The sequence below is a fragment of the Coregonus clupeaformis genome, chromosome 11 (assembly GCF_020615455.1).
Source record: "Coregonus clupeaformis isolate EN_2021a chromosome 11, ASM2061545v1, whole genome shotgun sequence".
Lineage (NCBI taxonomy): Eukaryota > Metazoa > Chordata > Actinopteri > Salmoniformes > Salmonidae > Coregonus > Coregonus clupeaformis.
Window position 1 is genome coordinate 28,944,484 of NC_059202.1, and position 15,000 is coordinate 28,959,483.

The 15,000-nt window shown below is 37.9% G+C and overlaps 1 protein-coding gene across 1 annotated transcript in view; it reads right to left on the reverse strand.

The window, feature by feature from the left end:
• The window catches only part of LOC123491957 (rootletin-like), a 42,292-nt gene that overhangs the window by 3,172 nt on the left and 24,120 nt on the right, over positions 1-15,000 (reverse strand). Inside the window, exons 7-9 of the mRNA XM_045223386.1 lie at positions 2,110-2,223; positions 1,581-1,780; positions 824-1,006 (exon numbers count right to left, since the gene is read on the reverse strand). Of these exons, the coding sequence (XP_045079321.1) occupies positions 824-1,006; positions 1,581-1,780; positions 2,110-2,223 (497 nt within the window). The remainder of the gene's footprint in view (positions 1-823; positions 1,007-1,580; positions 1,781-2,109; positions 2,224-15,000) is intronic.

The following is a 15,000-nucleotide window of genomic DNA, read 5'->3' on the forward strand; positions in this document are numbered from 1 at the left end:
GCTCTCTCCTCTCTCTTCTCTCTCTACTATCTCTTCTCTCTCTTCTCTCTCTACTCTCTTCTTTCTCTACTCTCTTCTTTCTCTACTCTCTTCTTTCTCTACTCTCTACTCTCTCTTCTCTCTCTTCTCTCTTCTCTCTCTTCTCTCTCTTCTCTCTTTTCTCTCTCTCCTCTCTCTTCTCTCTCTCCTCTCTCTTCTCTCTCTTCTCTCTCAACGCTCTCTCCTCTCTCTCTACTCTCTCTACTCTCTCTTCTCTCTCTTCTCTCTCTACTCTCTTCTTTCTCTACTCTCTTCTTTCTCTACTCTCTACTCTCTCTTCTCTCTCTTCTCTCTCCTCTCTCTATTCTATCTACTCTCTCTTATCTCTCTTCTCTCTCTACTCTCTTCTCTCTCTACTCTCTATACTCTCTCTTTTCTCTCTACTCTCGCTTCTTTCTCTTCTCTCTCTACTCTCTTAACTTGCTCAACTCTCTTCTCTCTCAACTCTCTCTTCTCTCTACTCTCTCGACTCTCTCTTCTCTCTCATCCCTATAGCATGAGCTTGTAATGTAGTAATGCAATGTAAAGCGTTTCCATGTTCGTAGAGAGTGATCTGGGCTCTGTCCTGCTCTGAAAATAACATGTGTTACTGATCTAGACTCTCAACAAACAGATTGAAAAGCAGCAGGAATTGAGGGATGATGGGTTCTGTGTTGTGTAATGGTTCTCTCTCTCTTCTTCCTCTCTCTCTCCCTTTCTTTCTCTCCTCCTCCTCCTCCTACTCCTCCTGTTTATGTGTGAACCTGTGTGTGCATGTGTGTGTGTAATGTTTCCCTAGACCTACCCTCTCTGGGCCTCGGTGCGTTGGCGTTCCAGCTGCCTCTCCATGTCGTCTCTCTGCTGGCGGAGCAGGTCTCTCTGTCTCTGGAGATCCCCAGCCGACCCCCTCATCACCTCCAGCTCTGCCCCCAGGGACTCTGTCTGCTGCTGGAGTCCCACAATCAGCTTCTCCAGGCTGGCCTTCTCACTTGGGGGGAGGAGAGAGAGAGAGAGAGAGAGAGAGAGAGGAGAGAGAGAGAGAGAGAGAGAGAGAGAGAGAGAGAGAGAGAGAGAGAGAGAGAGAGAGAGAGAGAGAGAGAGAGAGAGAGATCAAGACAAAGAAGAGAGAGAGATGAGATCAAGACAAAGAAGAAAGAGAGAGAGATGAGATCAAGACAGAGAAGAAAGAGAGAGATGAGATCAAGACAAAGAAGAGAGAGAGAGATGAGATCAAGACAAAGAAGAGAGAGAAAATAGATAGAAAGATGGATAGATAGATAGCTTACTCTTCTCTGAAGTCAGTTTGCTAACTCACACTGCCCAGCTATAACTACAGTGTTTCATATGTTTCATGTGTTACAATTTACTGTATTTACTGTCTTTACTGCATTTACTGTCTTTACTGTATTTAATGTATTTACTGTCTTTACTGTGTTTACTGTATTTACTGTCTTTATTGTATTTATGTATTTACTGTATTTCTGTGGAATTGTACAAAGAAGAGAGTCCATTAGATGCTCCATCCAATCACTGTCGATGATCTGTCCATAGCAGGTTGTTACCTGTTGAGGAGGTCCAGGGAGGCGCGGAATCTCTGGTTGTCTCTGTGGCTGTCCTCCAGACTCCTACCAGCCTGCTGGTTCTCCCTCTGCACCTCCTGGATCCTCCCCTCCAGGTCCCTCCTCTCCTCCTCCCCTTCCTGCAGATGACTACGCAGAGTATCTACCTGCTCCAGAGCTGCATCCAGCCGGCTACGCAGGTCCTGTTCATCAATCACATTTCAACAATCAATCAAATTTATAAAGCCCTTTTTACATCACCAGTTGTTCATCAATAGGTCTATGTTCTTACGAGTCTTTCCAAGCACAGTCTGTGGTTAGTCCAGGTACTCCAAGACTACTAGTACCATCAGGTTTGGGGCCCATTCCACTTCAACTCCAGTCAATTCAGGAAGTACACTTACATTCCAATTCCTATTCTCTTTCATGATTTTCAATGAGGAACATGTGGGACTGGGACATGTGGGACTGGAATTTAAATGGAATTGACCCCAAGCCTGGTATCCCATGTTGAGCGAGGGATGTGTCTGACCTGTGTTTGTATCTGGAGACCTTGGACAGCCATCAGGGTGCTGTTGCATTGGGGAGAGCGGCCCCTGAGAGGTGAGGAGGAGGAGGGTGTACAATCCCCATCACCATCGACCAGCTGAACAGCCAGTAGAATGGGTTGGAGAAAGGGAAGGCAACATCCTGAGTATCCTTAATATGTCAAATCTAGACCACATAAACAACATGACAGAGACTGACATACAACTGACATGTTAGTATTACCATCTCCACGAAGCAGCTGAGGAGGACATATATTAGAATGGGTTGGGGAAAGGGAAGGCAACCTCCTTAGAGCTTTACTTAAAAGATCTAGAACACAACCTCCTTAGAGCTTTACTTAAAAGATCTAGAACACAACCTCCTGAGTAGCTTTACTTAAAAGATCTAGAACACAACCTCCTGAGTAGCTTTACTTAAAAGATCTAGAACACAACCTCCTTAGAGCTTTACTTAAAAGATCTAGAACACAACCTCCTCAGTAGCTTTACTTAAAAGATCTAGAACACAACCTCCTCAGTAGCTTTACTTAAAAGATCTAGAACACAACCTCCTCAGTAGCTTTACTTAAATGATCTAGAACACAACCTCCTGAGTAGCTTTACTTAAAAGATCTAGAACACAACCTCCTGAGTAGCTTTACTTAAAAGATCTAGAACACAACCTCCTGAGTAGCTTTACTTAAAAGATCTAGAACACAACCTCCTTAGAGCTTTACTTAAAAGATCTAGAACACAACCTCCTCAGTAGCTTTACTTAAAAGATCTAGAACACAACCTCCTCAGTAGCTTTACTTAAAAGATCTAGAACACAACCTCCTCAGTAGCTTTACTTAAATGATCTAGAACACAACCTCCTGAGTAGCTTTACTTAAAAGATCTAGAACACAACCTCCTGAGTAGCTTTACTTAAAAGATCTAGAACACAACCTCCTGAGTAGCTTTACTTAAAAGATCTAGAACACAACCTCCTGAGTAGCTTTACTTAAAAGATCTAGAACACAACCTCCTGAGTAGCTTTACTTAAATGATCTAGAACACAACCTCCTGAGTAGCTTTACTTAAAAGATCTAGAACACAACCTCCTTAGTAGCTTTACTTAAAAGATCTAGAACACAACCTCCTTAGTAGCTTTACTTAAAAGATCTAGAACACAACCTCCTTAGTAGCTTTACTTAAAAGATCTAGAACACAACCTCCTTAGTAGCTTTACTAAAAAAAAATCTAGAACACAACCTCCTTAGTAGCTTTACTTAAAAGATCTAGAACACAACCTCCTGAGTAGCTTTACTTAAAAGATCTAGAACACAACCTCCTGAGTAGCTTTACTTAAAAGATCTAGAACACAACCTCCTTAGAGCTTTACTTAAAAGATCTAGAACACAACCTCCTCAGTAGCTTTACTTAAAAGATCTAGAACACAACCTCCTCAGTAGCTTTACTTAAAAGATCTAGAACACAACCTCCTCAGTAGCTTTACTTAAATGATCTAGAACACAACCTCCTGAGTAGCTTTACTTAAAAGATCTAGAACACAACCTCCTGAGTAGCTTTGCTTAAAAGATCTAGAACACAACCTCCTGAGTAGCTTTACTTAAAAGATCTAGAACACAACCTCCTTAGAGCTTTACTTAAAAGATCTAGAACACAACCTCCTCAGTAGCTTTACTTAAAAGATCTAGAACACAACCTCCTCAGTAGCTTTACTTAAAAGATCTAGAACACAACCTCCTCAGTAGCTTTACTTAAATGATCTAGAACACAACCTCCTGAGTAGCTTTACTTAAAAGATCTAGAACACAACCTCCTGAGTAGCTTTACTTAAAAGATCTAGAACACAACCTCCTGAGTAGCTTGACTTAAAAGATCTAGAACACAACCTCCTGAGTAGCTTTACTTAAAAGATCTAGAACACAACCTCCTGAGTAGCTTTACTTAAATGATCTAGAACACAACCTCCTGAGTAGCTTTACTTAAAAGATCTAGAACACAACCTCCTTAGTAGCTTTACTTAAAAGATCTAGAACACAACCTCCTTAGTAGCTTTACTTAAAAGATCTAGAACACAACCTCCTTAGTAGCTTTACTTAAAAGATCTAGAACACAACCTCCTTAGTAGCTTTACTAAAAAAAAATCTAGAACACAACCTCCTTAGTAGCTTTACTTAAAAGATCTAGAACACAACCTCCTGAGTAGCTTTACTTAAAAGATCTAGAACACAACCTCCTTAGTAGCTTTACTTAAAAGATCTAGAACACAACCTCCTCAGTAGCTTTACTTAAAAGATCTAGAACACAACCTCCCGAGTAGCTTTACTTAAAAGATCTAGAACACAACCTCCTGAGTAGCGTTACTTAAATGATCTAGAACACAACCTCCTGAGTAGCTTTACTTAAATGATCTAGAACACAACCTCCTGAGTAGCTTTACTTAAAAGATCTAGAACACAACCTCCTTTGTAGCTTTACTTAAAAGATCTAGAACACAACCTCCTGAGTAGCTTTACTTAAATGATCTAGAACACAACCTCCTGAGTAGCTTTACTTAAAAGATCTAGAACACAACCTCCTTAGTAGCTTTACTTAAAAGATCTAGAACACAACCTCCTTAGTAGCTTTACTTAAAAGATCTAGAACACAACCTCCTGAGTAGCTTTACTTAAAAGATCTAGAACACAACCTCGTTAGTAGCTTTACTTAAAAGATCTAGAACACAACCTCCTTAGTAGCTTTACTTAAAATATCTAGAACACAACCTCCTGAGTAGCTTTACTTAAAAGATCTAGAACACAACCTCCTTAGTAGCTTTACTTAAAAGATCTAGAACACAACCTCCTTAGTAGCTTTACTTAAAAGATCTAGAACACAACCTCCTGAGTAGCTTTACTTAAAAGATCTAGAACACAACCTCCTTAGTAGCTTTACTTAAAAGATCTAGAACACAACCTCCTGAGTAGCTTTACTTAAAAGATCTAGAACACAACCTCCCGAGTAGCTTTACTTAAAAGATCTAGAACACAACCTCCTGAGTAGCGTTACTTAAATGATCTAGAACACAACCTCCTGAGTAGCTTTACTTAAATGATCTAGAACACAACCTCCTTAGTAGCTTTACTTAAAAGATCTAGAACACAACCTCCTTAGTAGCTTTACTAAAAAAAAATCTAGAACACAACCTCCTTAGTAGCTTTACTTAAAAGATCTAGAACACAACCTCCTGAGTAGCTTTACTTAAAAGATCTAGAACACAACCTCCTTAGTAGCTTTACTTAAAAGATCTAGAACACAACCTCCTGAGTAGCTTTACTTAAAAGATCTAGAACACAACCTCCCGAGTAGCTTTACTTAAAAGATCTAGAACACAACCTCCTGAGTAGCGTTACTTAAATGATCTAGAACACAACCTCCTGAGTAGCTTTACTTAAAAGATCTAGAACACAACCTCCTGAGTAGCTTTACTTAAAAGATCTAGAACACAACCTCCTGAGTAGCTTTACTTAAAAGATCTAGAACACAACCTCCTGAGTAGCTTTACTTAAATGATCTAGAACACAACCTCCTGAGTAGCTTTACTTAAAAGATCTAGAACACAACCTCCTTAGTAGCTTTACTTAAAAGATCTAGAACACAACCTCCTTAGTAGCTTTACTTAAAAGATCTAGAACACAACCTCCTTAGTAGCTTTACTTAAAAGATCTAGAACACAACCTCCTTAGTAGCTTTACTAAAAAAAAATCTAGAACACAACCTCCTTAGTAGCTTTACTTAAAAGATCTAGAACACAACCTCCTGAGTAGCTTTACTTAAAAGATCTAGAACACAACCTCCTGAGTAGCTTTACTTAAAAGATCTAGAACACAACCTCCTTAGAGCTTTACTTAAAAGATCTAGAACACAACCTCCTCAGTAGCTTTACTTAAAAGATCTAGAACACAACCTCCTCAGTAGCTTTACTTAAAAGATCTAGAACACAACCTCCTCAGTAGCTTTACTTAAATGATCTAGAACACAACCTCCTGAGTAGCTTTACTTAAAAGATCTAGAACACAACCTCCTGAGTAGCTTTACTTAAAAGATCTAGAACACAACCTCCTGAGTAGCTTTACTTAAAAGATCTAGAACACAACCTCCTTAGAGCTTTACTTAAAAGATCTAGAACACAACCTCCTCAGTAGCTTTACTTAAAAGATCTAGAACACAACCTCCTCAGTAGCTTTACTTAAAAGATCTAGAACACAACCTCCTCAGTAGCTTTACTTAAATGATCTAGAACACAACCTCCTGAGTAGCTTTACTTAAAAGATCTAGAACACAACCTCCTGAGTAGCTTTACTTAAAAGATCTAGAACACAACCTCCTGAGTAGCTTGACTTAAAAGATCTAGAACACAACCTCCTGAGTAGCTTTACTTAAAAGATCTAGAACACAACCTCCTGAGTAGCTTTACTTAAATGATCTAGAACACAACCTCCTGAGTAGCTTTACTTAAAAGATCTAGAACACAACCTCCTTAGTAGCTTTACTTAAAAGATCTAGAACACAACCTCCTTAGTAGCTTTACTTAAAAGATCTAGAACACAACCTCCTTAGTAGCTTTACTTAAAAGATCTAGAACACAACCTCCTTAGTAGCTTTACTAAAAAAAATCTAGAACACAACCTCCTTAGTAGCTTTACTTAAAAGATCTAGAACACAACCTCCTGAGTAGCTTTACTTAAAAGATCTAGAACACAACCTCCTTAGTAGCTTTACTTAAAAGATCTAGAACACAACCTCCTGAGTAGCTTTACTTAAAAGATCTAGAACACAACCTCCCGAGTAGCTTTACTTAAAAGATCTAGAACACAACCTCCTGAGTAGCGTTACTTAAATGATCTAGAACACAACCTCCTGAGTAGCTTTACTTAAATGATCTAGAACACAACCTCCTGAGTAGCTTTACTTAAAAGATCTAGAACACAACCTCCTTTGTAGCTTTACTTAAAAGATATAGAACACAACCTCCTGAGTAGCTTTACTTAAATGATCTAGAACACAACCTCCTGAGTAGCTTTACTTAAAAGATCTAGAACACAACCTCCTTAGTAGCTTTACTTAAAAGATCTAGAACACAACCTCCTTAGTAGCTTTACTTAAAAGATCTAGAACACAACCTCCTGAGTAGCTTTACTTAAAAGATCTAGAACACAACCTCGTTAGTAGCTTTACTTAAAAGATCTAGAACACAACCTCCTTAGTAGCTTTACTTAAAATATCTAGAACACAACCTCCTGAGTAGCTTTACTTAAAAGATCTAGAACACAACCTCCTTAGTAGCTTTACTTAAAAGATCTAGAACACAACCTCCTTAGTAGCTTTACTTAAAAGATCTAGAACACAACCTCCTGAGTAGCTTTACTTAAAAGATCTAGAACACAACCTCCTTAGTAGCTTTACTTAAAAGATCTAGAACACAACCTCCTGAGTAGCTTTACTTAAAAGATCTAGAACACAACCTCCCGAGTAGCTTTACTTAAAAGATCTAGAACACAACCTCCTGAGTAGCGTTACTTAAATGATCTAGAACACAACCTCCTGAGTAGCTTTACTTAAATGATCTAGAACACAACCTCCTTAGTAGCTTTACTTAAAAGATCTAGAACACAACCTCCTTAGTAGCTTTACTAAAAAAAAATCTAGAACACAACCTCCTTAGTAGCTTTACTTAAAATATCTAGAACACAACCTCCTGAGTAGCTTTACTTAAAAGATCTAGAACACAACCTCCTTAGTAGCTTTACTTAAAAGATCTAGAACACAACCTCCTGAGTAGCTTTACTTAAAAGATCTAGAACACAACCTCCCGAGTAGCTTTGCTTAAAAGATCTAGAACACAACCTCCTGAGTAGCGTTACTTAAATGATCTAGAACACAACCTCCTGAGTAGCTTTACTTAAATGATCTAGAACACAACCTCCTGAGTAGCTTTACTTAAAAGATCTAGAACACAACCTCCTTAGTAGCTTTACTTAAAAGATCTAGAACACAACCTCCTTAGTAGCTTTACTTAAAAGATCTAGAACACAACCTCCTGAGTAGCTTTACTTAAAAGATCTAGAACACAACCTCGTTAGTAGCTTTACTTAAAAGATCTAGAACACAACCTCCTTAGTAGCTTTACTTAAAATATCTAGAACACAACCTCCTGAGTAGCTTTACTTAAAAGATCTAGAACACAACCTCCTTAGTAGCTTTACTTAAAAGATCTAGAACACAACCTCCTTAGTAGCTTTACTTAAAAGATCTAGAACACAACCTCCTGAGTAGCTTTACTTAAAAGATCTAGAACACAACCTCCTTAGTAGCTTTACTTAAAAGATCTAGAACACAACCTCCTGAGTAGCTTTACTTAAAAGATCTAGAACACAACCTCCCGAGTAGCTTTACTTAAAAGATCTAGAACACAACCTCCTGAGTAGCGTTACTTAAATGATCTAGAACACAACCTCCTGAGTAGCTTTACTTAAATGATCTAGAACACAACCTCCTTAGTAGCTTTACTTAAAAGATCTAGAACACAACCTCCTTAGTAGCTTTACTAAAAAAATCTAGAACACAACCTCCTTAGTAGCTTTACTTAAAAGATCTAGAACACAACCTCCTGAGTAGCTTTACTTAAAAGATCTAGAACACAACCTCCTTAGTAGCTTTACTTAAAAGATCTAGAACACAACCTCCTGAGTAGCTTTACTTAAAAGATCTAGAACACAACCTCCCGAGTAGCTTTACTTAAAAGATCTAGAACACAACCTCCTGAGTAAGCGTTACTTAAATGATCTAGAACACAACCTCCTGAGTAGCTTTACTTAAATGATCTAGAACACAACCTCCTGAGTAGCTTTACTTAAAAGATCTAGAACACAACCTCCTTTGTAGCTTTACTTAAAAGATCTAGAACACAACCTCCTGAGTAGCTTTACTTAAATGATCTAGAACACAACCTCCTGAGTAGCTTTACTTAAAAGATCTAGAACACAACCTCCTTAGTAGCTTTACTTAAAAGATCTAGAACACAACCTCCTTAGTAGCTTTACTTAAAAGATCTAGAACACAACCTCCTGAGTAGCTTTACTTAAAAGATCTAGAACACAACCTCGTTAGTAGCTTTACTTAAAAGATCTAGAACACAACCTCCTTAGTAGCTTTACTTAAAATATCTAGAACACAACCTCCTGAGTAGCTTTACTTAAAAGATCTAGAACACAACCTCCTTAGTAGCTTTACTTAAAAGATCTAGAACACAACCTCCTTAGTAGCTTTACTTAAAAGATCTAGAACACAACCTCCTGAGTAGCTTTACTTAAAAGATCTAGAACACAACCTCCTTAGTAGCTTTACTTAAAAGATCTAGAACACAACCTCCTGAGTAGCTTTACTTAAAAGATCTAGAACACAACCTCCCGAGTAGCTTTACTTAAAAGATCTAGAACACAACCTCCTGAGTAGCGTTACTTAAATGATCTAGAACACAACCTCCTGAGTAGCTTTACTTAAATGATCTAGAACACAACCTCCTGAGTAGCTTTACTTAAAAGATCTAGAACACAACCTCCATAGTAGCTTTACTTAAAAGATCTAGAACACAACCTCCTGAGTAGCTTTACTTAAATGATCTAGAACACAACCTCCTGAGTAGCTTTACTTAAAAGATCTAGAACACAACCTCCTTAGTAGCTTTACTTAAAAGATCTAGAACACAACCTCCTTAGTAGCTTTACTTAAAAGATCTAGAACACAACCTCCTGAGTAGCTTTACTTAAAAGATCTAGAACACAACCTCGTTAGTAGCTTTACTTAAAAGATCTAGAACACAACCTCCTTAGTAGCTTTACTTAAAATATCTAGAACACAACCTCCTGAGTAGCTTTACTTAAAAGATCTAGAACACAACCTCCTTAGTAGCTTTACTTAAAAGATCTAGAACACAACCTCCTGAGTAGCTTTACTTAAATGATCTAGAACACAACCTCCTGAGTAGCTTTACTTAAAAGATCTAGAACACAACCTCCTTAGTAGCTTTACTTAAAAGATCTAGAACACAACCTCCTTAGTAGCTTTACTTAAAAGATCTAGAACACAACCTCCTGAGTAGCTTTACTTAAAAGATCTAGAACACAACCTCGTTAGTAGCTTTACTTAAAAGATCTAGAACACAACCTCCTTAGTAGCTTTACTTAAAATATCTAGAACACAACCTCCTGAGTAGCTTTACTTAAAAGATCTAGAACACAACCTCCTTAGTAGCTTTACTTAAAAGATCTAGAACACAACCTCCTTAGTAGCTTTACTTAAAAGATCTAGAACACAACCTCCTGAGTAGCTTTACTTAAAAGATCTAGAACACAACCTCCTTAGTAGCTTTACTTAAAAGATCTAGAACACAACCTCCTGAGTAGCTTTACTTAAAAGATCTAGAACACAACCTCCCGAGTAGCTTTACTTAAAAGATCTAGAACACAACCTCCTGAGTAGCATTACTTAAATGATCTAGAACACAACCTCCTGAGTAGCTTTACTTAAATGATCTAGAACACAACCTCCTTAGTAGCTTTACTTAAAAGATCTAGAACACAACCTCCTTAGTAGCTTTACTAAAAAAAAATCTAGAACACAACCTCCTTAGTAGCTTTACTTAAAATATCTAGAACACAACCTCCTGAGTAGCTTTACTTAAAAGATCTAGAACACAACCTCCTTAGTAGCTTTACTTAAAAGATCTAGAACACAACCTCCTGAGTAGCTTTACTTAAAAGATCTAGAACACAACCTCCCGAGTAGCTTTACTTAAAAGATCTAGAACACAACCTCCTGAGTAGCGTTACTTAAATGATCTAGAACACAACCTCCTGAGTAGCTTTACTTAAATGATCTAGAACACAACCTCCTGAGTAGCTTTACTTAAAAGATCTAGAACACAACCTCCTTAGTAGCTTTACTTAAAAGATCTAGAACACAACCTCCTTAGTAGCTTTACTTAAAAGATCTAGAACACAACCTCCTGAGTAGCTTTACTTAAAAGATCTAGAACACAACCTCGTTAGTAGCTTTACTTAAAAGATCTAGAACACAACCTCCTTAGTAGCTTTACTTAAAATATCTAGAACACAACCTCCTGAGTAGCTTTACTTAAAAGATCTAGAACACAACCTCCTTAGTAGCTTTACTTAAAAGATCTAGAACACAACCTCCTTAGTAGCTTTACTTAAAAGATCTAGAACACAACCTCCTGAGTAGCTTTACTTAAAAGATCTAGAACACAACCTCCTTAGTAGCTTTACTTAAAAGATCTAGAACACAACCTCCTGAGTAGCTTTACTTAAAAGATCTAGAACACAACCTCCCGAGTAGCTTTACTTAAAAGATCTAGAACACAACCTCCTGAGTAGCGTTACTTAAATGATCTAGAACACAACCTCCTGAGTAGCTTTACTTAAATGATCTAGAACACAACCTCCTTAGTAGCTTTACTTAAAAGATCTAGAACACAACCTCCTTAGTAGCTTTACTAAAAAAAATCTAGAACACAACCTCCTTAGTAGCTTTACTTAAAAGATCTAGAACACAACCTCCTGAGTAGCTTTACTTAAAAGATCTAGAACACAACCTCCTTAGTAGCTTTACTTAAAAGATCTAGAACACAACCTCCTGAGTAGCTTTACTTAAAAGATCTAGAACACAACCTCCCGAGTAGCTTTACTTAAAAGATCTAGAACACAACCTCCTGAGTAGCGTTACTTAAATGATCTAGAACACAACCTCCTGAGTAGCTTTACTTAAATGATCTAGAACACAACCTCCTGAGTAGCTTTACTTAAAAGATCTAGAACACAACCTCCTTTGTAGCTTTACTTAAAAGATCTAGAACACAACCTCCTGAGTAGCTTTACTTAAATGATCTAGAACACAACCTCCTGAGTAGCTTTACTTAAAAGATCTAGAACACAACCTCCTTAGTAGCTTTACTTAAAAGATCTAGAACACAACCTCCTTAGTAGCTTTACTTAAAAGATCTAGAACACAACCTCCTGAGTAGCTTTACTTAAAAGATCTAGAACACAACCTCGTTAGTAGCTTTACTTAAAAGATCTAGAACACAACCTCCTTAGTAGCTTTACTTAAAATATCTAGAACACAACCTCCTGAGTAGCTTTACTTAAAAGATCTAGAACACAACCTCCTTAGTAGCTTTACTTAAAAGATCTAGAACACAACCTCCTTAGTAGCTTTACTTAAAAGATCTAGAACACAACCTCCTGAGTAGCTTTACTTAAAAGATCTAGAACACAACCTCCTTAGTAGCTTTACTTAAAAGATCTAGAACACAACCTCCTGAGTAGCTTTACTTAAAAGATCTAGAACACAACCTCCCGAGTAGCTTTACTTAAAAGATCTAGAACACAACCTCCTGAGTAGCGTTACTTAAATGATCTAGAACACAACCTCCTGAGTAGCTTTACTTAAATGATCTAGAACACAACCTCCTGAGTAGCTTTACTTAAAAGATCTAGAACACAACCTCCATAGTAGCTTTACTTAAAAGATCTAGAACACAACCTCCTGAGTAGCTTTACTTAAATGATCTAGAACACAACCTCCTGAGTAGCTTTACTTAAAAGATCTAGAACACAACCTCCTTAGTAGCTTTACTTAAAAGATCTAGAACACAACCTCCTTAGTAGCTTTACTTAAAAGATCTAGAACACAACCTCCTGAGTAGCTTTACTTAAAAGATCTAGAACACAACCTCGTTAGTAGCTTTACTTAAAAGATCTAGAACACAACCTCCTTAGTAGCTTTACTTAAAATATCTAGAACACAACCTCCTGAGTAGCTTTACTTAAAAGATCTAGAACACAACCTCCTTAGTAGCTTTACTTAAAAGATCTAGAACACAACCTCCTGAGTAGCTTTACTTAAAAGATCTAGAACACAACCTCCTGAGTAGCTTTACTTAAAAGATCTAGAACACAACCTCCTTAGTAGCTTTACTTAAAAGATCTAGAACACAACCTCCTTAGTAGCTTTACTTAAAAGATCTAGAACACAACCTCCTTAGTAGCTTTACTTAAAAGATCTAGAACACAACCTCGTTAGTAGCTTTACTTAAAAGATCTAGAACACAACCTCCTTAGTAGCTTTACTTAAAATATCTAGAACACAACCTCCTGAGTAGCTTTACTTAAAAGATCTAGAACACAACCTCCTTAGTAGCTTTACTTAAAAGATCTAGAACACAACCTCCTGAGTAGCTTTACTTAAAAGATCTAGAACACAACCTCCTGAGTAGCTTTACTTAAAAGATCTAGAACACAACCTCCTTAGTAGCTTTACTTAAAAGATCTAGAACACAACCTCCTTAGTAGCTTTACTTAAAAGATCTAGAACACAACCTCCTTAGTAGCTTTACTTAAAAGATCTAGAACACAACCTCCTTAGTAGCTTTACTTAAAAGATCTAGAACACAACCTCCTTAGTAGCTTTACTTAAAAGATCTAGAACACAACCTCCTTAGTAGCTTTACTTAAAAGATCTAGAACACAACCTCCTTAGTAGCTTTACTTAAAAGATCTAGAACACAACCTCCTTAGTAGCTTTACTTAAAAGATCTAGAACACAACCTCCTGAGTAGCTTTACTTAAAAGATCTAGAACACAACCTCCTTAGTAGCTTTACTTAAAAGATCTAGAACACAACCTCCTGAGTAGCTTTACTTAAAAGATCTAGAACACAACCTCCTTAGTAGCTTTACTTAAAAGATCTAGAACACAACCTCCTGAGTAGCTTTACTTAAAAGATCTAGAACACAACCTCCTTAGTAGCTTTACTTAAAAGATCTAGAACACAACCTCCTTAGTAGCTTTACTTAAAAGATCTAGAACACAACCTCCTTAGTAGCTTTACTTAAAAGATCTAGAACACAACCTCCTCAGTAGCTTTACTTAAATGATCTAGAACACAACCTCCTGAGTAGCTTTACTTAAAAGATCTAGAACACAACCTCCTGAGTAGCTTTACTTAAAAGATCTAGAACACAACCTCCTTAGTAGCTTTACTTAAAAGATCTAGAACACAACCTCCTGAGTAGCTTTACTTAAAAGATCTAGAACACAACCTCCTTAGTAGCTTTACTTAAAAGATCTAGAACACAACCTCCTTAGTAGCTTTACTTAAAAGATCTAGAACACAACCTCCTTAGTAGCTTTACTTAAAAGATCTAGAACACAACCTCCTCAGTACTTTAGACCAGAGAATGGCACACTATTCCCTATGTAGTGCACTACTTTAGACCAGAGAATGGCACACTATTCCCTATGTAGTGCACTACTTTAGACCAGAGAATGGCACCCTATTCCCTATGTAGTGCACTACTTTAGACCAGAGAATGGCACACTATTCCCTATGTAGTGCACTACTTTAGACCAGAGAATGGCACCCTATTCCCTATGTAGTGCACTACTTTTGACCAGAGCCTTATGGGTCCTGGTCAAAAGTAGTGCACTATATAGGGAACAGGGTGCCATTTTAGATGCAGACACTTTTAATTCCAGGACTAAGCTGAATCTGGTTCTGGGAAACCGGCACAGATAGTGAGATGAGTGATATGATACGCCCAGGCCAGGCCTGGTCTGTCTACCTGTGTGATGCTGGTTAGGACCTGCTGGAGGATGTCTACCTGTGTGATGCTGGTTAGGACCTGCTAGAGGATGTCTACCTGTGTGATGCTGGTTAGGACCTGCTAGAGGATGTCTACCTGTGTGATGCTGGTTAGGACCTGCTGGAGGATGTCTACCTGTGTGATGCTGGTTAGGACCTGCTGGAGGATGTCTACCTGTGTGATG